This window comes from Sorghum bicolor, chromosome 7 (genome assembly GCF_000003195.3).
Source record: "Sorghum bicolor cultivar BTx623 chromosome 7, Sorghum_bicolor_NCBIv3, whole genome shotgun sequence".
NCBI lineage: Eukaryota > Viridiplantae > Streptophyta > Magnoliopsida > Poales > Poaceae > Sorghum > Sorghum bicolor.
The window spans coordinates 4,819,120-4,843,790 of NC_012876.2; the positions used below are offsets into that span (position 1 = coordinate 4,819,120).

At 45.0% G+C, this 24,671-nt stretch overlaps 3 protein-coding genes and 1 pseudogene across 3 annotated transcripts; 2 read left to right on the forward strand and 2 right to left on the reverse strand.

Annotated features, from left to right (window-relative positions):
* On the reverse strand, positions 4,518-5,096 carry LOC8080841 (RNA-binding protein cabeza). Its single transcript, XM_002445044.2, has one exon. It carries the CDS (start codon positions 5,094-5,096, stop codon positions 4,737-4,739), a length of 360 nt encoding a protein of 119 aa, XP_002445089.1. The 3' UTR covers positions 4,518-4,736.
* LOC8080842 (reticuline oxidase) lies at positions 10,393-12,563 on the reverse strand. The gene has a single exon (XM_021464613.1). The coding sequence runs from the start codon at positions 12,466-12,468 to the stop codon at positions 10,738-10,740; it is 1,731 nt and encodes a 576-aa protein (XP_021320288.1). The 5' UTR covers positions 12,469-12,563; the 3' UTR covers positions 10,393-10,737.
* LOC8080843 (stomatin-like protein 2, mitochondrial) lies at positions 17,284-21,930 on the forward strand. Its single transcript, XM_002443850.2, has 9 exons — positions 17,284-17,541; positions 17,649-17,895; positions 19,383-19,532; positions 20,217-20,274; positions 20,368-20,526; positions 20,699-20,731; positions 20,955-21,046; positions 21,126-21,185; positions 21,274-21,930. The coding sequence occupies exons 1-9, from the start codon at positions 17,402-17,404 to the stop codon at positions 21,523-21,525; spliced, it is 1,191 nt and encodes a 396-aa protein (XP_002443895.1). The 5' UTR covers positions 17,284-17,401; the 3' UTR covers positions 21,526-21,930.
* LOC110436779 lies at positions 22,638-24,671 on the forward strand (annotated as a pseudogene).

Here is a 24,671-nt window from a genome sequence, read left to right on the forward strand (position 1 = left end):
AGAATGCACATGCACGTCGCAAACAGCAGCCTCTGGTCAAAGAAAAAGGCTTGCAAGATGCGAATTTTACCAGAGAGCAGAGATGTCATTTATTAGTGTATACTGTTACATATACTACTAGACTGGTACTCCAAAATATGAGAAAATACACGTGAATATATATTTTTTCTTTATGCCGAACAAGCGTTTGACTTCTAACTCTAGTTTACTGTTTGCTCGTCTTATACGCTGTACTTTTTTCTATCAACTAGCAATATTTTTTTTTTATAATAAATTAATGAATAATACTTTCAGCCATAACTTTTTAGACAAGCGAACAAGCTAACATAAAGGTATAAGTGAGATCATCAAGGCAACTTTCACAAGATGTGAAAAAAGCAAGAAATCAACAAGAGGTGGATATACTTGTCGTCCTGAATAATCCTAAAGAGGCATAGGTGAGATCATCAGGGCTGCAGACCCGTTCGCTTATCTTATCAGCCTTGCGTTTTCTGCCAGCCATCAGTGTTTTTCTCTCATAATAAATCAGTCAACAGTAATTTCATCCATGACTTTTCAGACCAGCGAACACTACTAGACGAGCATTTTTTATTTTTCAAGGCGGGCATTGTAAACGCTTCGGATGAAAGATCACGGTAAATCCGACCTTTTCCGAGGCGTTTGGAAGCCCGCCTCGGTAAATAGAATTAAAAAACAGAAAAATCCCGCAACCCTACTAGGCTTGGATATGGGCCTCGCCGTCGACGCCCCTGCTCGCGGGATCCACGCGTCCGCCACCATCCGAGGGGACCTGTGATGGACGGAGACCTATGTTGGCCGGATCCACAGCCGCCGGGACCGGATCTGACTCGGGAAAGAGGAGGAGTGTCGTTGCCTTGGCCGGATCTGCGTGGAGGAGGAGCTGCTACGCCATGACCGGATCTACGTGCTGCCATGCCGAATCTATGTGCTGCTGCCGTATCCGCCGGGAAATGACTCGTCGCGAGGAGAGGCTGCAGAGAAGAAGCCACGCATACTAGCCACCGCTTCCGCCCCGTGCTCGCCATCCGCCCTCCACCTCGTGCTCGTCGGCCCACCTCCGCCAGGTTAGGGGCGTCGTTGGAAGGAGCCGCTCGATGTTGTTGCCGGTGGTGCCGCGCCGTGCAGGAGATCGAGAGCCGCTGGGAGGGGAGGGGAGTTAATGCCGGTAGGAGAGAGGGACACCGATAGCGGAGGGAGCCATGAGGAGAGGGGAGGGAGCGCGTCAAGCTTCGCACTCGACTTCACGAGAGAGAGAAGGGCACAGTGGCTCCGAGAGAGAGAGAGAGGAGTGCGGGTGCAGCCGACGGCTCAGAGAGAGAGGGTGTGAGGAGTCGAAACCCTAGGCTTAGTATATATATGTGACTTTGGAACTGGGTCTCTTGAGCTACGTGCTGGGCTTGATTTACCAAGACAGTTGGAGTTAAAATGTCCGCCTCAGTTAATGGTTTACCGAGACGGTTACGTTAGGATGCCCACCTTGGTTAATATGCATTAACCGAGGCAGGCATTATAAGGGAGTCCGCCTCGGTTAATCTATTTTGCGAGGCGGTTGTTGTAACCATCTTGGTTAATAAAAAAGCGGTTGAAATTCCTGCCTGTGGGGATATAAACCCCTAAACCCTCATGGGTCAACATGGGCCGCACCATCAGAGCTGGCCTGGCCCACAAGATGAAGACGTGTGGCGCACAACATTGGTAGGAGTTGGCCGGATGGGGGCGGTGACTACGGTGGCAAGGGGCGGTGGCGCTGCTAGGTGGCAGTGGCATGAGGCCACGCCGGCTGCTATTGGCGCTGGGGACGGCATGAGGGCAGAGGTGTGGCAGTGCTTAGGGAGAGGTTGGGGAGAAGACCGAGGTTTAGAAGGGATAGGATAAAGAGCCGAAGCCCAACTTTCTCATTAAGATTGAAAGGTTACTCCTCTATTTATAGTCCTATGAGACTTGACTCTTAAGCAATCTTGACTTAGTCTCTAAGAAACTAACGAAAGCGTCCTTATAGATCTAGACTGCTTTATTTACAAGCAAAGCTATTTTATTTCCTAATAAACTCAATACTACTTCCTAAGCAATTTCTTTACTTATTTTCCTAATTCTTTCCTACACTTTCCTTTTACTCTTGATACTCCCGGATGAGGCAGTGGCGGCGCTGCTCCCCTCAACACACACACCCTTAGGTCGTGCGCCAAGCTTGGATGAGGCGGTGGTCGGCTAGGGTTTGGTCCAAGGCCTCGCTTGGACCATTTGGCCTTATATGGGGGGGTTTCTATTTAGGTGCGTGACATCTTCCCCCCGTCTTCACTCGATGTGTCCTCATGTTGAATTCTTGCCCAGTTGATGATGTTGCTTGGGAAAGAGAGCTTCTCCAAATTTTGCTACATGTATGCTGAGGATGAGGTATTGTATCTTGATCTCTGTGTTGGTGGCATTACTGATGTAGCTGATCAATTGGTAGTATGTCCCAGTGGTTGATGTCATGTCTTGGGAAGTTTTGAGAATGAGATGGTAGATTCTAATGCATGGGGCATGTGGGATTCCTATTGTTGTGTACCTAAATGTTGGTGAAGATTGCATCCCAAGACTCATATTGGGGAAGCGACCTCTGTGGATGTCCGGAGTTGTCATACTTGTCGATGTATTAGAGATGTACGCCACTATTGTTGATGGAGTTCCAAAGTCTAGGAAGATTTGCAGGTTTGTCAACCACTCAATTAAGATGGGATTGTCGTCTGGTGACAGTGGTGGTGGTGCTAGGCAATAGAAGCATTTGTAGGGGCTCGCAATGATTTCTTCCTCAAGTGACCAAGTCGGTGTTGCTATGTCGCCCATGGTGAGGATTTATGATGACAACCATATATGCTGGTGGTGACACTTTGTATAGTTGCTTAGGTGGTGTCGTGATGATGGCGTTTGGGATTGTGGAGCCATGACATATGTCCCCTTTTTCTCCTGTCAATGCATCCTTCTACTATATTGTTAGTGTATACGCAATGAGGAGTAAGCGACCTCCTTCCTGGAGACTACCACAACTTTTGTTGTGTGCATTTCCTATGCTAAAGGTTCTGAGTAGCGTAGATGTTGGTGTAGTGCTGCTATAGATGTCGGTGAGATTGCCCCATTTTGAATTTGTCCCCTAGCGCTGAAGTTGCAGTAGGTCATCTTAGTGTTGTCTAACCATGCTATGCCAAGGATGTAGATGGTTATGTTGCAGTTGGTGTTGATGCAGTTGAAGATGATGATGGTGTTGTTGAAAGCCTAAGTTTTGTTTGAGCTTTTTTACCTGTATGCCATTATAAAAATTTAAAATGACTTATGTACCATTGAAGTTTTAAAAAGCTCCTCAGTATCCTTGTATAAAATTTTCTTTCCCCAGGTGCCACTTCGGTCAACTTTGCTTGTAACAGTAGGTAACGGCTAGCAAAAAAGACGATTTTGCCCTCGGTTATAAAATGCATCAAATTTTTCATTCTTTCCTTAGGTCCACTATATTCCTATGATTAAAAAAAATCACCCTTTTCTCTGTACCATTATGATTCAAAATTTTGTCACAAATTTTGTCACCCTTGTGGATTTTTTTTATTTTCTGCTGTAAGCTGTTCTTATTGGCTGGATACTTGTTGTACATGTGCTGCTATTTTTTATTTTTATTTTTTGTGTCATTCCAAATTTTGATTTTGTGTTGTAAGTTGTTTACGTGCTGTGCATGTGTGCTGTCACTTTTTAATTTTATTTTTGACATTTTAGATTTTGATTTTCTGTTGTAAGTTGTTCATATTAGCGCGGGGGATACATGTTGTACTTGTGTGGTCATTTTTTTGTCATTTCAGATTTCTTTGAAAGTGAAAGATAACAAACATCAAAATCTACCAAAAGTTGTGTCCATGTGACGTATATGTGTGGTATTTTTATTTTTATTAGGAAACAATAACCCTAACGTAATTGTAGGCTCATACCAAATATACCCATGAAGGGTTAAGACTATATAAAGAAACTTATATCGATCTATAATAAATAAGAAATACAAGTTTCACGATATTTGTTTTCTTTTGTGTTCATCAGGTGTGCTATTGAGAAGGGATACAGAAGATCATCTACAACTTCCTCACGTCTCATCTGCTGTGGAGAGGGAAGGGAACCGGATCAAGAGATCCACAACAATGTCGTTACTTCACAATTTTATCCTTTTTGTGTCACATGTGGCATTAGAACTTTTGGTTTGATGAAAATGTGGAAGACAACAAATAGGAAAATCCGCCATTCTTTCTTGATTTCTAGAGACAGACGTGGATCCCGTCTAGTCTCTGATTAACACTGGTGTTATTGTAGAGGCTTGCGCTGAGGTTACCAATCGTCCATCTATGCAAAAGCTTTCCTGTACGGCTGTACCAGTCTGCTAGCTTGCAGCGATGGATGAACGTAGTGGTACTTCGCCAACAAAAAACAATCATCATACTTAAATCGTACTACGAGTAGTCGAGTACCATTCGTTACAAACAACTCGGTTATTCAAAAATCACCAGCTGGTACAAACTTGGGTAATCGTAAAATACACGTAGATGCATGGCAGCAGCCAGCAGTAGTAACGTACGTTTATGTGTATGTATATACGTTGGATGTAGATGGAGGAAAGGTGTAATTGGTACATGTGTGTAGCCCGGTCGTCCGATGTGTGCAGACATGCATGCATGCATTCAGGCAGGCAGCAATGGGCGTCTGTGCTACCGGCACCAGTCGTTGCAGTTGTCGGACTTGCAGCGCTGGTAGCACCCGCCCCACTGGAAGAGGTTGTTTACGAGGCACTTCACCCGGCACGTCGCCTCGCAGATCTGGCAGTCGATGCTGCTCACCAGCTTCCGCGTGCCGCCGCCGCCGCCGCCACCACCACCGCCTCCTCCTCCGCCGCCTCGCGAGCCTCGAGTGGTGCCATTGCCGTCGCCTTCCGCTTCGATCGCCGCCGCGGCCTCCACGGGCGCCTGCGCGGCCGCGGGCGCCGCCGCCGGCAGGAGCAGCAGCACGCAGATCGCTCCGGCCTTGATCACGGCGGCGGCCGGCGCCGGCCAGCATGTATGGCAGCCCATGGATATAGTACGCGGCACGTACGCGCGTGCAGACGATGTGTTTTTATGGCGCGCGGGTGGTTTGATGAATTGTGGCGGGAGGATGGAGAGGGGATTGATTTGTATTTGTACGTAGCTAGGTGCAATGACCGTTGCATGCCTTGAGCGTGATGGCAATGGCCGGGCCTGTGTTGGTGCCCGGTGGTTGGGTCATGGCGTTGTCATTCCCTAGCTACTCATTTGCAAGTGCTTACTGTTAATAACTGCAGCTCTAACACTAGACCACGAAGTTTGCTTGACTGTTCTCTTTTTAGATAGAAAGACACAAAACGACCTCTCACTACCTTTAACTAAGAGCATCTCCAGAAGTTATATAATTTACTTGGTAAACTAATCAATTTCGCAAGTTAACAAAAAAAATAGTAACATTAATTTTTGTTCTTCTCCAACAGCCTCCTGTAATAACTTTTTGAAAGTTATATATAGTAGGACCTATATTTAATGATTTTTTTATTTTATTATATTGTTCATAAAATTTTAAAAAGAAAATTGCACCTTTTGTCAGCACCGCACTGAAGCAAGCACTAGCTCTATACGGTCAGCAAGGCGTGCCTAGCTTTCATGCCTTCCGGTCAATAATGTAAATGATGAGCATATATAAAGATAGCAGACTATGCACATATGAAGGCAACATGTCATGCTTTCGAATCAAAGATCAATAACACCCGTAGAGGCAAGCACAGAGCGATAGCATTGACCTATATATAGGACGGCGACAATGGAGACTGTACGAGAAATGACGTGAAAATAGGTCCAAGGAGGAGAGATAGAGAGTTCTATTGACTTTGGAAATTTATGAGTTAAGGAGTATATTTGACAACTTTATATTTTTAAGGAGCTATTTTACCAAACTACTAAAGAAAGCTTTTTTCTTTTTTTGCTAAAATATTAAGATAGGGAGTTCTTTTACCAAACTACTGGAGATGCTCTAAGAAACAAAAACTTATACTGTTTTTTACGAACCTACTCCTTTTTAAAATTATATAGTTCACTTAGGCTTTGTCCTGAATCCTTCTTTCTTAAAAAAAGAAAACCTTTAACTAAGTTCATAGAAAAACTATCAATATCTAAACGTCAAGTTGGTTTAATTAAAATTAAAAATTATTTTTTTATAGACGAAAGAAGAATTGTATTAGATTATAGTTGGATATATGATCAAGTTTTTTTATAAAATATATTAACATACGGAACGAGGCATTGTTGTTCTAGCAATGGTCCGTCAGGGTGGCCTCATGATGCCATGGAGACAAAGAGAGAAAACAATGCCTGGTGCTAGGAATATATATGGCAAACGGAAAAGACATAAAAAAAATTAAAAAAAGGATCAGATTGATATGATCGATTCCAGATGTGTCAATCGGCCAAGTAGAGTGACCACATGTACATTTAATTTTGATTGCCTTGAGGAGAGCTACAAAATGTTTAAATCCTTTCGGTCAGTGTACTTCATTCGAAACTGACTGCCGGATTTTTGAAAAATTGGGTGGACTGGTTTTCCCAGATTACTCGAAATTTACCAAATTTGGTCACGAACACTACAGCGTATTTGTACCTCACAAATTATCAAAATCTAACAGCTAGCAGATCCATAGATATAGTTTTCTTAACAAGGTATTTGGTTAAAGTTTTAATTTTTAAATTTCATATGCAAATATTTATTTTGGATGATCGAGATATATGCGCAAAGAAAAGAAAGAATTATGGAGAGGGAAATGAATTGGGCCATGCCTTACGTCCATTCTATGCCTTTTCTGGGCATGAGCTCAGATTGTTGCCGCAGAATATCTGGAGGGCTGATCAGGATAGCACGAAAGATGGTTCTCTCAAAAAAAAAAAAAAAAAGACGAGCAGTGAGCAAGAAAAAACGAGACCAAAATTCTATGTAAAAAAAAGCACATCACAGTCGCTCCTTTAGAGACGTCATAGACGCACTTCGTCGCGTCTCTAATAACACGTCTGTACTATTTCTTATTATAGACACCTTAATACGGTCTGTAGTATATACTAACACGCGTATGTGATTATGTTTCATACAGAGGGTAGAGGTTAAGATGTGTCTGTGACAACCCTTACCACAAATGCTCATAACCAACATGTGTCTATGAGGAACCCCTTATCACAAACGTGCGTAACCATCTGTGATAACAATTTACAAAAACAAAAAAATAAACCCCAATGCCATTGTCTTGTATATATCATACTTACGTCAAATTATATACAACAGACAATTGCAGGATGCAGATGCAAGACTATAGGAGTGACGGGCCTAGGGTTACCCATGAGCACGAGTAGTAGTGTCGTGGAGGAGGAGACTTTAGATGATCGGGCTATAGGAGGCCACATGTCGGGATTCTGCTATTGTAGTTGCCATGCGGGATCCTACCATAGTCGACGCCTGCACTAGGATCCTGACCTGCTACTGCAGTTGCCAGTGCCAAGATCCCGCCATCACTGCCCCCTGCATTGGGATCTAGCTGCCGCCGCCGCCCACGTGCTAGAATTCCCCATCATCGCGGCCCACATGCCCGGAACAGTGGGGAGCTGGCTAAGGAGAATGGGAGACAAGGAGTGTGGGGACTAGAGTCAAGGAGGCATGGAGTGTGGGGGACGGGAGTCGGGGAGCGTGTGGGCATACGTGAGGCTCGGATACACTAGAGTTTTTTTGGGTTCGTGGAACAACCCAACTAGATTTTTTTTTGCGCGTCTGTGAGTAAGGAACTAGTATTACAGACGCGTCCCAACTACGAACCTTAGATGCATTTTAACAACACGACGACGTGTGTTGATCTCGCTGGACCGGTGACCCTAATCGGTGACTTACTACAGAAGCATGTTGAAAACGCGTCTGTAAATTTATATAAAAAACGCGTGTTCTGTCTCGGGTCCATAGAGGATGTTGGTGGATATTACAGTTTTTTACATAGTGATAGGTTACATAAACCAATAGGATATAAGATAGATATTGTGGTTGGGCTAGGGGTATGGTATAACTATGGATAAAAGTGACATGCATCCAATATATTTAAATAATTAAATAATTTGATTTCGAATCTAACAGACATAGAAAAATGTCACATAAAATAATATATAAAAATATAAGACATATTTCAATAGCTTATATAAAATAAATATAGATACTCAGGTTCATATCAACATTAAACATTGCATGCAGATAATGAATGTTGATTAATAGTATAAACATGTTTGTTTATTTATGTTTGCTCTCAAATCAGCGGGTTAAAGCACTAGGTTGCCTTCCAACGCTTGCTGGTGATCATACATCCTATACTAACGTGACAGTCCTACTACTTAACAAATTACAAGGTTTTTAGAACAAATATTAAATGCCTAGAAAAAACTAATACAATAGAGAGTAGCAGCAACAGTAAGAGTAGATGTAACACTTTAAAACCCTTACTGCCATATTGTCTCACTACACCGGCGCTCGACGTGAAACAGGGAGGTTAAGTTTTGGAGCACAAAAAAAAAATTGGTAGTTCCCATTTTGCAAAATAGGAACTAAACACCTCCATTATTGTTGCTTAACCTCCCAGCTCTAAAGGGGTGTTTAGTTCCTATTTTTTTCTAAAAAATTCTGGGTTTTGGTCCATTATTTTGCAAAATGGAACTAAACACCATGCAAAATTTTTTGCAAAAAAGTAGTTATTCTTCATTTTGGATTTTGGCCTCAAGAGGCTTCACGAGGACAATAAATTCTGTATTTTGGATGGAACTAAACATGACCTTAAAATTTTTTGCATTTTACATTTCATCACTCCAAAGTAATTGGCATTTTGCATTTTGGATTCTATAGCAAACTAAACACCACCATAATCGACATTACAAGAGAGAGCGAGTAGTTGACTACTGACTATTTGAGTGCAGCATGCATGCTTATGCCCAGCCCATCTATTCATCAGTTGTCTAAAGAAGCTCACAAAAAAAACATCCACTATTACCAACATAAACTCAACCAACAAACGGCAAACTAAGCACTACCTATTGGAAAACACGGACCCATATTTGGCAAAGATTTTCATTGTTATCAGTCTCCAACATACCACGCAAAGCCCACATCAGAAACAAGTCACTTTCCCAAGCTCAAATGAATGGGCCTACCTTGTAACATTAGTGGGCCTTTCAGATGTCCAAAATTCAACAGGGCAAGGAAAGTTTAGTGCAACAGCTCAAAAGTTGTTACTACTAAAGCATCTCCAAGAGATCTTTATATTTTGTTCCTCAAAATATAGTATTTGTCAACATCTAAATTAGTATAAGCAGAAAAAAAGTAGTCATCTCCAATAATTTCCTATATTTCTATCCTAATTTTTTTTCTCGGTACTTTTTTCTACGACCCGGTCTTATGTTTTGTATCAGGAACCCTGAATTTGTTTCTCTACATGTTTAAGCCGTTCCACCAAATCTTTCTCTCTTGCGTTTTTCTAACCTGGAATCCTGTCTTTCTTCCTGCTGCGCACTCAAGATACGAGGTTGGGAAAGATGGAGAGGGAAGATACCAAACTATTGGAGAGGGTTTTTTTTTCCTTATTTTGCCAAAAAAAATTAAAGATGGAAGAGCCGGATGGAAAACGGTTGGAAATGCTCTAATACGTTACCATCTTTCCATAAATAAATAAATAAATAAATAGTAAGTGTTAGCATCAGATCTGTGAGAGCTCAGATTATCCATGCTTTCTTTAACATGACATATATAGGCCTCTTAACAATTGTTATTAACTTGTTACTATACACTGGACAAGGAAGAATAGACTCATCCTCTGCTAATTTGCAGCATCAGGAAAGCAGCGAGAGAGAGAACGCTACCCATCAAACTTGCACCAGTACAAAAGTTGACGATGATCGTTATCAACAAGGACACTAACACTGGCGACATCACACCATCAGATGTACCCTTAATTATTATATGGTGTTTTTTTTTTTGAAATTTCTATCTCTCTTCTCTACTTTCTTGCCAAAGAGCAAAGCATTTCTTCCAGCCTACCTTTGTACCTCCAAAACTGCTAGCTATTCTTTTGTCCCATTTTTTTTACTGCTCAAACTACCCTTGCACCCTCGTGCCCGTGTCATAAAAGTTAGAACAACTCGCGTCCTGTGATAATATATACGAAGTTCGATTCCAACACATATTGGGTTCCATATAACGTACAGGTACAGATGTGTCCAACAATAACAGGCATGCTTTGCTAGTCCCCTGCTAATGTGTAGAGAGAGAGAGAGAGAGAGAGAGAGAGAGAGAGAGAGAGAGAGAATGCTAGTACTAATCAACCTTGCACCAATACAAAAGTTGATGATCGTTATCAACAAGGACACTAACACTAGCGAGAAAGCACACCTTCTGATCAAGAGATTGACGTGACCTTGGTCACTTCATCAAAATACCTAATAATCTCTCGTTTTCTGCTCCCTCTAGCTAGGATTCAATAATCCAAACCACCTCTCTCCAACAAAAAAAAAAAATGCAACTCGTCCTTCTCGGACGGCACCGTGAAAGCAACGCGCCAAAAGATGAAATCAAAACACCGCACCCACATATTTTGTATGCATGTATTGTATATATAAAGTTAACCTATATTCTTGTGCTCTAGCTATCGTACGTGCTTCCATTGGATGTGATCTTGGGCGAGATGCCACGTGTGCTCCTAATCATGCATTGGACGCCTCCAAGTGGCGGGATACTTTGCGCGTTGCGGAACACGTTCTCTGGATCGATCAATGTCTTTGCACGAACTAGCCGATCGTAGTTTCCCAAGAAGTACCTCTCGCCCCATGCTCGTGCCGCCTCCACTTCTGGGTGAGGGCTCTTATCAATGTCGTTGTCGGTTCGATGGCCCGACCAATTGTTGGTTCCAAGATCAAGGTCCATATAGTTTATGTATGCGGTTCGTGGTTTTTTCGGCACATATGCTCCCATGAAGTCGTAGAACCGGCGCAACCAATCCATGTACTCCTCCTTGTGATCATCGTCACTAGCCGCCCATTCGATTAGGTATTGGATGCCATGGATGTTACCTTTGCGATGCGGGAACGGAAGATCCGCGGACCCGACCCGATCCATGGCGCCACCGTATGGGTCCAAGATGACGTACGCCTTGGGCTGCTTGGACAAGAGGTCAATGGCTCTGATCAGTTGCTCCAAGGTCATCGGACGGCGGACGTAGTCCGACTTGGCCTTGAAGTAGTTCTTCTGGTGGAGCACCCGGTCCGTGAGATCCGACACCGTGCTCCCTTCGGGCAGACCCGAGAAGAACACCACGGATTCGATCCAGCTCATCTCTTTCGGGTCCAGATCCGACAGCCCGATCTCCGGGAACCTTGCCGTCAGTATCTCCAGCGCCTCGTGGGCCGGCCCGAGGTACAGCCCCTTGAACGTGACGGAGATGCCGGTCCGGTTCAGCTTCTTCTTCTTCAGCTCCGGCAAGCCGGCGCCGACGAACGCGGAGATGTAGAACTCGTCGGGCAGCCACGGCGCGACGTGCTGCCACGTCGACACCAGCGACGCCACCGACCGGACGGAGCCCGGGGCGCGGTTGACGACGAACGCGGTGACGCGGTCGGGCACCGCGCTGAGCCGGACGCGCCACGCGTACACGGCGCCCCAGGTGCCGCCGCCGCCGCCGCGGATGGCCCAGAACACGTCCTCGCCCATGGCGGCGCGGTCCAGGACGCGCCCCGCGGCGTCGACCAGCACGGCGTCCACGACGTTGTCGGCGGCCAGGCCGAACTTGCGGGACAGCAGGCCGAACCCTCCGCCGGCGATGTGCCCGCCCGAGCCGACCGTCGGGCACGACCCCGCGGAGAACGCGAGCGCCGCCGCCGGGCCGCTCCCGCTCGCCGCCGCCGCCACGGCGTGGTACGTCTGGCCCAGCGTCGCGCCCGACTGCACCCACGCGGTGCCGGTGCGGCGGTCCGCGTCGACGCGGTCGAGCGCCGCGAGGTCGACGACGGCGAACGCGGTGCGGTCGTCGTCGTCGGTGGTGTAGGAGAGGCCCTCGTAGCTGTGGCCCCCGCTGCGGAGGCGCAGCACGAGCCCCGCCGCCCGCGCGCACCGCACGGAGTCGCGGAGCTCCTGCAGCGACGCCGGGACCACCACGGCGAAGGGCTTGGGCGCGCCCGCGCCCGCGAAGCGGAGGTTCTGGACGGAGACGAGGAGCGCGGCGGCGTACGCGGGGGACTCGCGCGTCGTGACGTTGCCCACGCCGGCGGCCGCCAGGCACGCCGTGAATGACCTCCCGTCGTCGACGACGCCGACGCCTGCTGCTTGCACGGCGAAGAGGCGGAGGAGCACGAGAGAGAGCATGGCGAAGGCCGCCATGGCGCTGGCGCGCGCGCGCAGAAGGTACGGTACTGCACCCTGACCCAACCCGGCCCGGTGCGTGGGGAGGATGTACTAGGCTACACCTCGGTGGAGCTGAGGCAGAGGAGTGTGGGGTTTTATACACGTCACTTATGATCACAGAGGTTTTGTTGGCATGCGCGGTTATAGCTTTTTAATCGAGAAGGGAAAAGTTGCAGAGAGCGACGTACGGCTGGGGGCTGGCTGATTTATTAATAAGAGCAATGCATGCATCCAGTAGTTACTAAACAAAGTGATTAATCGCTAGCTTCATTTGTTAGCGCGTGGCCGGCAAGGCGTACGGTGTTGTCTGATTCTGCTGCACTACCTTGCAATAGTTGTCCTGAACGATCTTGCAGTCTCGCAGGCGTCTACAGTAACTAGTAGAGGGGAAAATCGGATAAGGTCTTGTTTAGTTCCAAATTTTTTTTGAAATCGACGCTGTAGCACTTGCGTTTGTATTTCACAAATATTATCCAATTATGGACTAACTAGGCTCAAAAGATTCGTCCCATCAATTCCAACCAAACGTTTTCGTCTATATTTAATACTTCATACATACGTCTAAAAATTCGATGTGACGAGAAATCTGAAAAAATTTGTAAATTTTTTTGGCAACTAAACAAGGCCTAAGGTAGTAGTAGTATAGGACAACGGTGCAGTTCGTTAGTGATCTACGTAACGTGTAACTCGGTGGCCGTCGTCGGGTAGTTTCTGTCGTCGTTGCCACACATGCAGACCTGCTGCTTCTTCTTTGCTACTGTTCGTCGTCGCAACACTGTGCACGGGCTGTCCATGTCGATAAAGGGAAAAAAAACACGTAGTTCTAGTGTTTTTTTATTATGAAATTGGAGGGTTTGCAGCCCTACAACACATAGTTCTATAGTTGAATGCAGCATCACCGGAATCAGGAGGAGCTTGTATTGTCAGGACATATCTGGAGGGGAGGTGTGAGCCTGATCGCTGGTCTAAAAAGTCATAATCAGTGGCGGATCTAGGGGTATTCCCCGGTATTTCCGGGAATACCCAACTATTTTGGTACATTTCTATGTAAATATGTGTATACACTTATATATATAAATGTATAATGCTATAATATATAGTATTTTACACATTTGAGCTCAAAACATGTAAAAAAACTAGCATTTCAATTAGAAGTCTATATTGTAGAAAGCAAATATTAGTTTAAAGTTGTTAACTTGCAGTATAATTGACTATATTTTCAAGTTATAGATTAACTTTGTGAAAGTAGGAATACCCAAGTTTAAAATTCTGGCTCTATTATTTGGTAGAAAAAGTACGGGCTGATAAGACAAGCGAACGGGGTTGTCGCCGGATTCACAATTAGTTTTTCGATCGCGAGGGAGGAACAGGGACAGACAGAGTGCAGCCGGAGGTTCGTAGCAGGTGGCGATGGCGAGAGAGAGTCTCGCGACAAATTAAGAGAGCGGCCGAGTGTGGGTCGGTCTCGAAACGGTGTGCGCGGGGTTTTGCTGGGTTTAAGTTTAATTCCCAGGGCGGCGGCGCCGGCGCCGGCGCTGCGGGCGGCCTGCGGGTCGATCACTCGGATAACTCTTTTGGCAGGCCGCCGTCTGCCGTCGCCTGCTTTCTTTCTTATTTCCGAACGAAGCCGGCCGGCCAGCCGCCGGCCCAAAAGCCAAATTACTTGCTCTTCATTCAGAGCTTAGATCGAGCAATCACGCCTGACGTGTAGACTCAATTAACTTATTATTCGCCACATAGCACGCTGGTTGTCTTACTCACATGACGATGAGCGTCTCGTCGATCGCTTGGTTGAGTGGAGGATTTTGTTCATAGTTTCTTCTGACTTCTGGTGTGTCATCTAGCCAGATTGCCATGGTGCATCTTCAGAGAAACTCCAGTTAACTTAGACTTTATGGACTACAAAGAAATAAGGCGGCTAATTTTTCCAAAAAGAAAAAAGAAATAAGATGGCTACTGAGAAGAAGTTCCTATCCTCCCCAACTAAGTCATTTCCTATGGTATATAAGCTTCTTGCAGAAATGGATGGTGGCGTGTGAGTGTGTATACTACATCTATATAGCATGTGTGACGAAGACCGTGGCGCGGCGATCATCTAGATCTGGCTCGACAGCTTCAATCCGCCCCATATTCCCGTCACAGACGATGCAGAGCCGGCGGTTGTGTTGTATATTCCTTGTTATCCGATGTTCTTAATTAACTGGCCTTCATGCCAAATACTACCAAATATGAACTATTTCCTTTGCTCATAGTACTATATTTAGTGATCGAGTTCCTTCCCTTCAAGCTGACAAAAAAACTTCAGTTTGGATATGCATATATTTGTTTGATCCTAGCATTCTTATAATCTCACAGCACTACTTATAGATCCAATTTGCCACCGGCTCCAAAACTAAACGTGCACATCAAGTTCGTACTAAATAAAGCTAAGACTTCTCACTGCTGATTGCACTTTCCACAGCCCACAGGGTTGTGGCTTCTGACGTTGCAACTCTTTGTGCTCGTACATGCATGAAGTGCTGAACGTATACGCAGATTCGTGGAAGAACTCTGAAGATGCTGCACAATAGCCGCACCTGTTCTAGATGACATCCTCCCCTCTCTCCTGCCATGGGTGACCCTGTTCAGGCCAGATTTCCAGCAACTCAATGTCCTGGAGTCCAAACATGAAGCCCTTGCATTGCAGGCCACAACTACTGTTCTGCTTCCTCTCCTTCTTGAATGTCCATTGCCTTATCTAAAGCCTTTTTCAGTTGTTAGATATTGACAGTTCCACTTTCCACGTTGGATCTAGCTAAATCCAGTCTATTCTCTCGTGTTCTTCATGTGCTTGAACTGCAGCGTCATCATGCTGAGGTGCTAGAATGATTGAAACCACCAATTTTCCCAATGCAGGCCAGTTTACTGTCAGGAGTACTTTCTGCCATGCCACCAATTTTCTCAATGCCAAGGCCTTGTTTACTTCCACCACAAAACCCAAAATTTTTCAAGATTCCCCATCACATCAAATCTTTAGACGCATGCATAGAGTATTAAATATAGACAAAAATAAAAACTAATTACACAGTTTGGTTGAAATTTACGAAACGAATCTTTTGAGCCTAGTTAGTCCATGGTTGGACAATAATTACCACAAACAAATAAAAGTGTTACAGTATCGTGAAATTTTTTTGTTCGAGAACTAAACACGGCCTGATAGTACTTTCTGTCATGCCACCAATTTTCCCAATGCAGTACTTGTATGTAGGTACATGCTCGGACATCGATTCAGGCAAGTTTTTTTTTTGTTTCTTTTTTTTTTAATCAGAGCAGTACACATATACTTTTTTTCTCGAACAGACCCATTTTGGCACGTATATACATATACTGGATTCCCATCAAATACACAGCTCTCAGATTTTTTGAGCATGAGAAAATGAGCCTTCATCCAACAATGCCACTGTATCAGCTTTATGTGACGGCATAACAGCGATCCACTGGTTGCTTCTAAAAAAGATGTGGAAGCTAACTATGCAAGATTGCAAAGTTACTGGCGAAATTACTGTATTCAGGAGTGATCAAGGGTGAACGAAACGTGTGGCAGCGGTTTAAGAAAATGATCCACCATCTACGCACCAGATAAGCCAATTGATTGCAAACTCCTCGTATCGATCAACAATGATTTCTCTAGTCTCTTCCTCCTTGTTGATTTCAAGTTCCTGCCCTTTCTTTCTGTTAAGAAAAAAAAAAAGATTTCTCGAGTCTCTAAGGGAAGAGAAAAGTGTAAGAGGCAACACTGATCAGTGATCACACGAGGCTCCAGCACGCTCAGCGAATGTGTTCTCGGCCCATCTAAGGAGCATACCACATAAACAGCTGTGTTGGGCCGCACGTTTATATTAGCGGCCCAAAATAGAATTAGCCAAAATGAAAAGGAATGAAAAAGGAGAAGGAAAGAAGTCTGAAACCGAGAATCCACGCAAATTGGGATCGAGCCGCACGTGGATCTCAAACATCAGAAATTCAGAAGACATTTTCTTTAAGATGGGTATATTTGTTACTCGTCAACTAACAAATCGTTAGCAATAATAACTACAGAGATATCCTCAGGTATGAAAAGCGTACATCAGTAGATGACATAAACTTTCTCCTTCCGGAACATGGATAAGATTTTTGCTCATGGCCAGGAGATGGACAAAAACAAAAACAATTCATATACTCTAGACTTAGGTCCTGTTTGTTTCCCCTTACTAAACTATTTTAGCTACTTTTAGATGACTAATGGAACTAAACTATTTTAGCATTTTTTTAGTTAGTGGAACCAAACAAGACCTTAGATTACAGGTACGCTTCCACTTAACAAATCTTATTCTTTGTAAATTGGAAAAAAATAAAATACATAAAGCAATTCTTGTGACCAACTTAGGGCCTCCTTAGTTCCCTATTTGGATAAAAAAATTTTGGGTTTTGGTTCACCACTCTACAAAATGAAACTAAGCACCATTTTAAATTTTTTGACAAAATAGTTACTATTTTGCATTCTAGATTCTGACCTTGAAATTTTTGCCATTTTGTATTTCTTTATTCTAAAATATTTAATATTTTGTATTTTACATTCCACAGGAACTAAATACACACTTAATCTATCCGAATAAATTCCTAAAAAACTTTTTTGTGGGTTAGATATTACAGAATTATAAAAACCACCCCGTTTCTTGCTACAGAAGTCTGTCGCAACGCATCTTGGGACACAAGTTGGTCCGGGCGTCGTAATTGCTACGGGCACACAGCGAAACGTCCGGCCTTTATTACTCCAAGTGCAGAGGCCCCTCCCTTCTCCGTTCACCCCCCTTCTCAGCCCCACCAAGTCTACTCCAAATCGCACTCTCCATCGCCGCCGCCGCCGCCGCCGCCGTTGTCGACGACGACGATGGCAAGCCTACTCCGGCGATCCGCGGCACCCGCGCGCCAGCTCCTCCTCCTCCCGCGCCACCTCGCCGCCGCGGGCGGCTCCGCCCCCGCCTCGTCCCGCTCCTTCTCCCGCTTCCACCCGCGCGACGACAGCTCCATGTAAGTAAAACCCTACCCACTTGCCCCCCATTCTCCGCCCTCTCCAACGTTCCGCAATGCAATTTAAGACTGACGCCCCTGGACGTGCCGCGTGTTGCTCTCATCAGGTTCGACCCGCCGGAGCCGCCGGTGAACTGGGGCGTGAGCATAGTCCCGGAGAAGAAGGCTTTCGTCATCGAGAGGTTCGGGAAGTATCTCAAGACGCTCGGCTCCGGGTTCCACCTCCTGATCCCCGCCGTCGACCGTATCGCCTACGTGCACTCGCTCAAGGAGGAGACCATCCCCATCCCCCACCAGAACGCCATCACCAAGGACAACGTCACCATACAGATCGACAGCGTCATCTATGTCAAGGTAATACTGCCTGCCTCCCCTTGTTCGCCTGTGCCTCTGCGGTCTCCATACAGATTGTTGTCGGTAGATCAGGGATGGGTGGGTGTGACGCTTCATATGGTAAAAGTTGGTGTCAACTGGATTGATCCAGCTTGTGATTTGCCTGGTGTAGTATAGATGGCTCCTGGATTTAGTTAGTTCAACTTGCAATTGAGGATGTTTTCTATGTGGATTTCATGATTTCCTGTTTTCTGATTTGGTTAGTGTAGTAGATAGAATCGAATCGTGAAGCCTAAATACTGAAATTTCGGTTTCCAATCTTATTTTGCATGCATTAGTTGACACTGTAGGTCTCTCTTCAATACCTGACTTGTCCCTGCAACATATGATGATGCCATTTTATAAATCCCAGGACAAAAATATTTAGGCTATATGACCATTTGCAAAGCAAAGCTCAAGCTCTTTTCAGATGACGATTAAATGTCGACTTGAATCTGGAATTCAGGATAGGCATCATGTTGTTGGTAGGACATTGCCACTTTGCCTACTATGAATTGGGTAATTATTATGGAAGTTCATTATAATTCCTTGGACAATAGATGAAGATTGACACTGTTGTGCACTCTTTTGTATGGGTTCAATGGTATTATACCCTTCAGGCTAGTGGCTACACTACATTGTAGATGGTACCACCCTTGGTCACCTAGATCAATGCCTAGGCACATTCTCAATGACTGTAGCAAGTTGAAGATGCCACACAATTCCCATGCATTAACTTCTTGAAGATGTTCCTAATTTTTTGGATACAATATTGTATTTGATTTATGTTTCCTTGTTTGGATTTGGAATCAAAGCTTTGTCAGGGCTGTAGAACCAATGATGATGTGACATATATTTTATTGCTTCATTATCCCGGTGACAAAAATTTATACAATTTTTTTTTTTGTAGAACTCAGCATAACCTTGGGTATGGAAATGTGTATTTTTGTGATTTGGTTAGTTTGCTTCCAGGTGGATCATACTAGTTTTAGTGCTTCCATAGATATATGCATCTGATCAAAACCCAACTGAGTGAGTTGTTGTGATTGTAAACATAGTGCTTATTTCCTTGTGATATTAATGTCTGTTGGACCAATCTTTGTTTATTTTGGTTAGCTACATTTTTCATTTATGGTAGTTTGTGTCATTCGAGGTAGAGTGGCTGTTTGGCCCTAATGCTTTATTCTGGTTTTGTTTTATTCAATAGGATAGCAAACATTATATTTGTCATAGGAACTTATGAATGGATGTATAATTCAGTCCATTCTGTTTTGATGTAAAGTCACTATCCATCTGTGTTTTTTGTAGTAAAGTATTACTGTGGTAAGTGCATGTGTTATTCTTAGTACCATCAACTCGAGTGGCCTGCAATGCTCTTGGGTCAGATTTGGGAAATTCCTCTACAGTGAAGTTGTTTATTCAGGCTTTGGAGTGCTGAGCAGAAACTCATTATTTGTTGAATTTTGCAGATCATGGACCCCTACCTTGCTTCCTATGGTGTGGAGAATCCAATCTATGCTGTCCTACAACTTGCACAAACAACCATGAGAAGTGAACTTGGGAAGATAACCTTAGACAAGACTTTTGAGGAGAGAGATGCATTAAATGAGAAAATTGTGGTATGGATTCTTATTCCCATCTTGAATTCTTTGTTCAACTTTCCATACCATACATTCAGGGTGGGAAAAAACTTAACATGCATTAGGTTTTGTACTCTTTTGATTAATAGTCTCTCCATCTTGTTTCTGTACTACCATCCATGTAATATTTTTGGATCATATGAAGAGACCATCCAAATTGGCATCCTAGTGGAAATATGGTATGTGTTGTATAGAATCCCTTGACAAGAAAGTGAATGCCATTGCATTAGATGATCTCTAGGAGGGTCAATGCTTTACCAAGTTATGATATAGTCCATTTGAAACATATGGAAGCTGTTGCAGTTTTAACATATTATTAGTTTGGCTCATTGTGTATGGTAGAAGCTGAACCTCATCATCTAGCTTTCAACAACAGCTATTTGTATATTCATGCAGTTTATTTAAGCTACTGTTTGGAAACTTGTAAATTTGTTTGATAAATTATGATTGCTTTACCATTGAACATTTGACTCTTGATTATTATCAAATGATTTTGTACTATGTTTACAATGAAAGGCCCAAAAGCTTCTTAGATTTGCTAGCTGTTGTTCCTCTCTCTCTGATCTCTGTGTGCATCTTTGTCTCTCTTTGTTCATCAGACATGCAAGTATTTCTGTTGGCTACCACTACATCTGGCTAATGTTTTCTGTCAATTCTCTGCAGAGTGCCATCAATGAAGCAGCCACAGATTGGGGCCTGAAGTGTATCCGCTATGAGATCAGTATGCCATTTTTTCCTGTTTAATCATTTGAGTTATAATACATGCATTGTTTCAAACGTCAATGTTTCTAATGATTTAAATTTGACAATGCAGGGGACATTACTCCTCCAATAGGGATTAAGCAGGCTATGGAGATGCAGGCTGAAGCAGAAAGGAGAAAACGCGCCCAAATCCTTGAATCGGAAGGGAAGAAACAAGCCCAAATCCTTGAATCGGAAGGGAAGAAAACTGCCCAGATCCTTGAATCTGAAGGTGATGACTGCGCAACCCTTTTTATCTTTTAGCTTAATAATGTGTGGTTTTAATTCTTCATACTGAAATTTTGAGAGGAATGCCTTTAATGTCTTCCGCATTTGAGAAATGTATTGTATTTGATTTGATATATGGGGGGTTGAACTCTGACATATTTCATTTGTTGTACCAGGAGCTATGTTGGATCTAGCAAACCGTGCGAAGGGTATGTGATATTCCACACACCTTATTACCGTGTTACTCTTTTTTTTAAGCCCGTTCAGCATGCATTATTCCACCACTGTTTTTACCTTATTTGATGATGGCTATTGGTGCTGTTTAGTTAAATTGAACATTGTAAATATTTACAATTTTTTTCTCCTAAAGGATCTTTCATTTCTTTATTCCCTCCATCATTAGAATTTACTTATTCTGGCTATCAACACCAGGTGCGGCCGAAGCAATTCTTGCCAAGTCGGAAGCTACTGCTCGCGGAATGAGATTGGTTTCAGATGCGATGACAACTGAAGGCAGTGCCAAGGTATCCAGGATTCCTGACTATCAAAATGGTAGTACAACATCTGTGCTCTTAGATGCTAACAATTATATTTCTGTGCTAGGCTGCTAGCCTAAAACTTGCAGAGCAATACATCGAAGCATTCTCAAATCTGGCACAAAAGGTGAGACTGTCATAGTTCTGTCATTCCTTTTTATGTCCGTCTCCTTTTGTGAATTTGAAATTGCTGATGTTTTCTTTTTCAAATCCAGACAAATACAATGCTCCTTCCAGGCGACAGTGCCAGCCCAGCATCTTTTGTGGCCCAGGCGATGAAGACGTATGAGCATATCCATTCCCACAACCAGGCATTAAAGAGCCACCCCCAGATACAAGAGCTGGAGGAATCAGGAGAGACCAGTCCTGCTGCCCCATCTTCTGAGGCGAGCACGATGCCACCACTCATTGAGGATGCAGACTCTAACCAGACCTTCACGCTGCAACGCCCCAAGAACAAGAAGTGAGCTTCGCTCAAGTGCTCGAAGTCCTTTTCTTTGTCTCTACTGTTCTGCAACATGAGATTGTCACTGAGAAACACCAGTAGGTTTAGTTTTCTTTAGCCTGAAGAGAGAGCTGATGCGCGGCGGAGAAGCAATAGAACCCTAGGCATTTGGTTTCTGGGAGCTAATTGCGACCCTGGATAGAGAGATTTTGATTCTGGTGAAGGTTATACTTTGGTTCCTTCTTATTAGATGGAAGTTTGTAAAAAGGCAAGGCTGTTTTTAACGGTGGTAAAACTAATCGCACACGATGGCAAATGCTTTAGTTTATGGCTATTGTTGCTCTGGCTTTGCCCAGTTCACGCTTGCTGGCCTGGTTTGATCAAATGTTAGTCTCTACTATTGCAGTGGAGCTACGATTACTGTTTACATTGTTTTCTTTGTTTGTGATGTGAATTCCGGAAAGGGAAAATAATTACGTAAGCTCACTGAGATGAAATATCAAGATGGTTACATCATCATGCTTAGGCCTTGTTTAGTTCCAAAAAATTTTACAAAATAGATACTGTAGCAATTTTGTTTGTATTTGATAAAAAATGTTCAATCATAGACTAACTAGGCTCAAAAGAATCGTCTGTGTAATTAGTTATTTTTTATCTATATTTAATACTAAACAAGGCCTTAGAAACGACATTGGCGTTCTGCCGCTATACCTTTTGAGTACCTCCTAGCTCCTGTTTGGCATATTTGCAAAAACTATTCGCCTGTAAAGTTTAGATATGCCATATGAAAACTTTTAACACCGGTAAAATAGTCTCTGGATAGTCATAGCAGGCTAGCAGCCATGTAACTGCGTCGGCTAGGTGAGCAGCCATGAAACTGCGTTGGCTCGGTGAGCTCGTGCGGCCGCCTGGGCTAGTGGGCCGGGCTGCGAGCCTGCGATTCCTGCGAATGCCGTCGCAACGGATCCTTCCCAAGTCGCAGCACGCAGCAGCCGAGGCCGTATTGCCGCCAGCTGGACAGGATTCGTTGGAGCGCTGGCTGGCCGCCTCGTCTCCGCGCCCAGCAAATGGACCCACATGTCAGTGGAAAGGAGGCCGGCGATCGTCACCCCCTCCCACCACTACCAGCAGGCGATGGAGCTCTTCCCCGACGGGAGCTTCGTGCGCCTATAGAGCCGCGCGAACCGCAAGTACGTCCACGCCGACGGGGACTGGGAGGGGGGTCTCCCTGCGCCCGCTCGGCAACGTCACACCCTTAGCAGCCAAGTTTCTAGAACATAGGATACGTGGTACGGGAACGTGGTACGTGGTACGACATTCTCATAAACTCTGGAACGTAGGGGGTATACAGCTTCGTCTCGTTCCTTTAAGTTGCGGAACGCGTTCCACTTTCCAAAGGAACGTGTGTCTGGGACGTGGTGGTTGGCTCAAGTAGTTTTACGTGTTGTTTTGAACCAAATGAGTTCGATTCCTAGCGTGGTATAGTTTACTGTTGTATATTTTGTTTCATTTTGGGCTGTCCAACTCCAACAAGGCTCATTGTAGGTCCAAGCCAATGAGTCAATCACCAACTATATTTTTTACCGGTCGCCGCCGCCGGCCGCTCACGGTCGGGCATGGCGCAGTATGCACACACACCACGAAGTTCCATAGTCACTTGAGACTGACGTTTCTATGATTGCTTCTGCATATGATTCGCGTTCCACCACATTTGGAAACGACGTTCCATGATGTTACCGTTCCACGTTTCGGGACAAAGTTCCGGAACGGAAACGTGCCCATGTTCCCGTACCCTGGCTGCTGCTAAGGTCACACCCCTTGAGGCGGTGTGGCGGGTGGAGCACTTGGCCGTGGACCAGGCGGCGGAGGTCATCTTCCTCCAACTCCAGAACGCCGCCTACGGCCGCTACCTCTCCTTCTCGCCCTTACGGGCCGGCGCAGGCCGGCCACCGCGGCTGCCGCGCCGTCCAGCCAGGGCGACCGCTACGAGCCGCCCAACGACGTGCTGAACAACGTCCAGGGCGGAGGTGGAGTGTCGAGAGGGTTGGTGGCCCCCAACCAGGACCACTACGTCCGCCTGCGCTTCGGCTACTTGGACCTCCGGGCCAACGGCAGGCTCCGCAGGTGGAACACCTTCGTCACCGTCGACCGCAACCGACGCCGCCGCGCGGGCTCACCACCATGATGCAGTGGACGGTCCACGTCGTCCCACGGAGCCCGGCACCGCTACCCCTTCCAGAAGCACCACCTCAGCCTCAGGTGCGTGGCTTCGCATTGCATTGGAATAATGGAACTCACCTCGGCTAGCTTTGTTACGATGTGCTGCATGTGCACTGGAATGATTTGCGCTATTTGGTCTTGCTCGATCGTTTCATACCGGATCGATCGCATTGGTTTTTTTTTTCGGATTTCTATGAGAAATTCCGAAAGAATTTGGTCTCTGAACATTCCGTTGTCAGTATTGTGTGTATTCAGACATGTTTCATTCAGTTACTGCTGTTGTTCGAATTCAGTTCAGTTACCGCTGTTCATTCAGTTACCTGCAACATATTCAGGGACGCCGCCGTGGCCTATTGTTCTGGCGGCGCACCGGGAGCTGGCCCGGGGTGCATCAGCATCCGGCGCGGACGATCTGGCACGTGCGGGCGAACGATGAAGGGGACTTCAACGAGGACCATCGCTACTGGCCCGCGTTGGCTTCCTACGACCACTCTGTGTTCAACCTGAGGATCCAGCTGGGGCAACTTCAGCATGACTGGAACGGGGACATGCTCGGCTTCACGCTGTGCACGCGGCCCGGCTCGCATGGGAGGCTAATGCCGCTGGTCACGGACCTATCTCGCACCTCGCAGCTTAGATCACATGTACATCGTCGTCCTCAGGACCGGATCACCAGGTGACTCCTCTGCAAAATTCTCAGAAGTCTGAGCAGCACTTGTTATCTGCTCTAATAGTTTCATTTGAGATGTTTAAAGTTTTCAGTGTGCAATAACGGCAGTGTGACTTGCATTTGTTATGCAAAGAGATCAGTAAAAAAAATATCTGTATGATAGAATTTTGAGTAGAGCATTGTGTCATACTGACAACAGGAAATGTAACTTACCTGCTGTTTTTCCATAGCCTGTTGTTCAGAGAAATCCTGTAGTTTAATTTTGAATAGTTGATGTA

Bases quoted from the DNA above. Each gene is read 5' to 3' on its own strand.
- LOC8080841 (XM_002445044.2), bottom strand. From the start codon at position 5,096: ATGGGCTGCCATACATGCTGGCCGGCGCCGGCCGCCGCCGTGATCAAG.
- LOC8080842 (XM_021464613.1), bottom strand. From the start codon at position 12,468: ATGGCGGCCTTCGCCATGCTCTCTCTCGTGCTCCTCCGCCTCTTCGCC.
- LOC8080843 (XM_002443850.2), top strand. From the start codon at position 17,402: ATGGCAAGCCTACTCCGGCGATCCGCGGCACCCGCGCGCCAGCTCCTC. The intron at 17,896-19,382 runs GTAATACTGCCT...TGAATTTTGCAG, and splicing joins ACAGCGTCATCTATGTCAAG to ATCATGGACCCCTACCTTGC. The intron at 20,275-20,367 runs GTATGCCATTTT...TTGACAATGCAG, and splicing joins GTGTATCCGCTATGAGATCA to GGGACATTACTCCTCCAATA.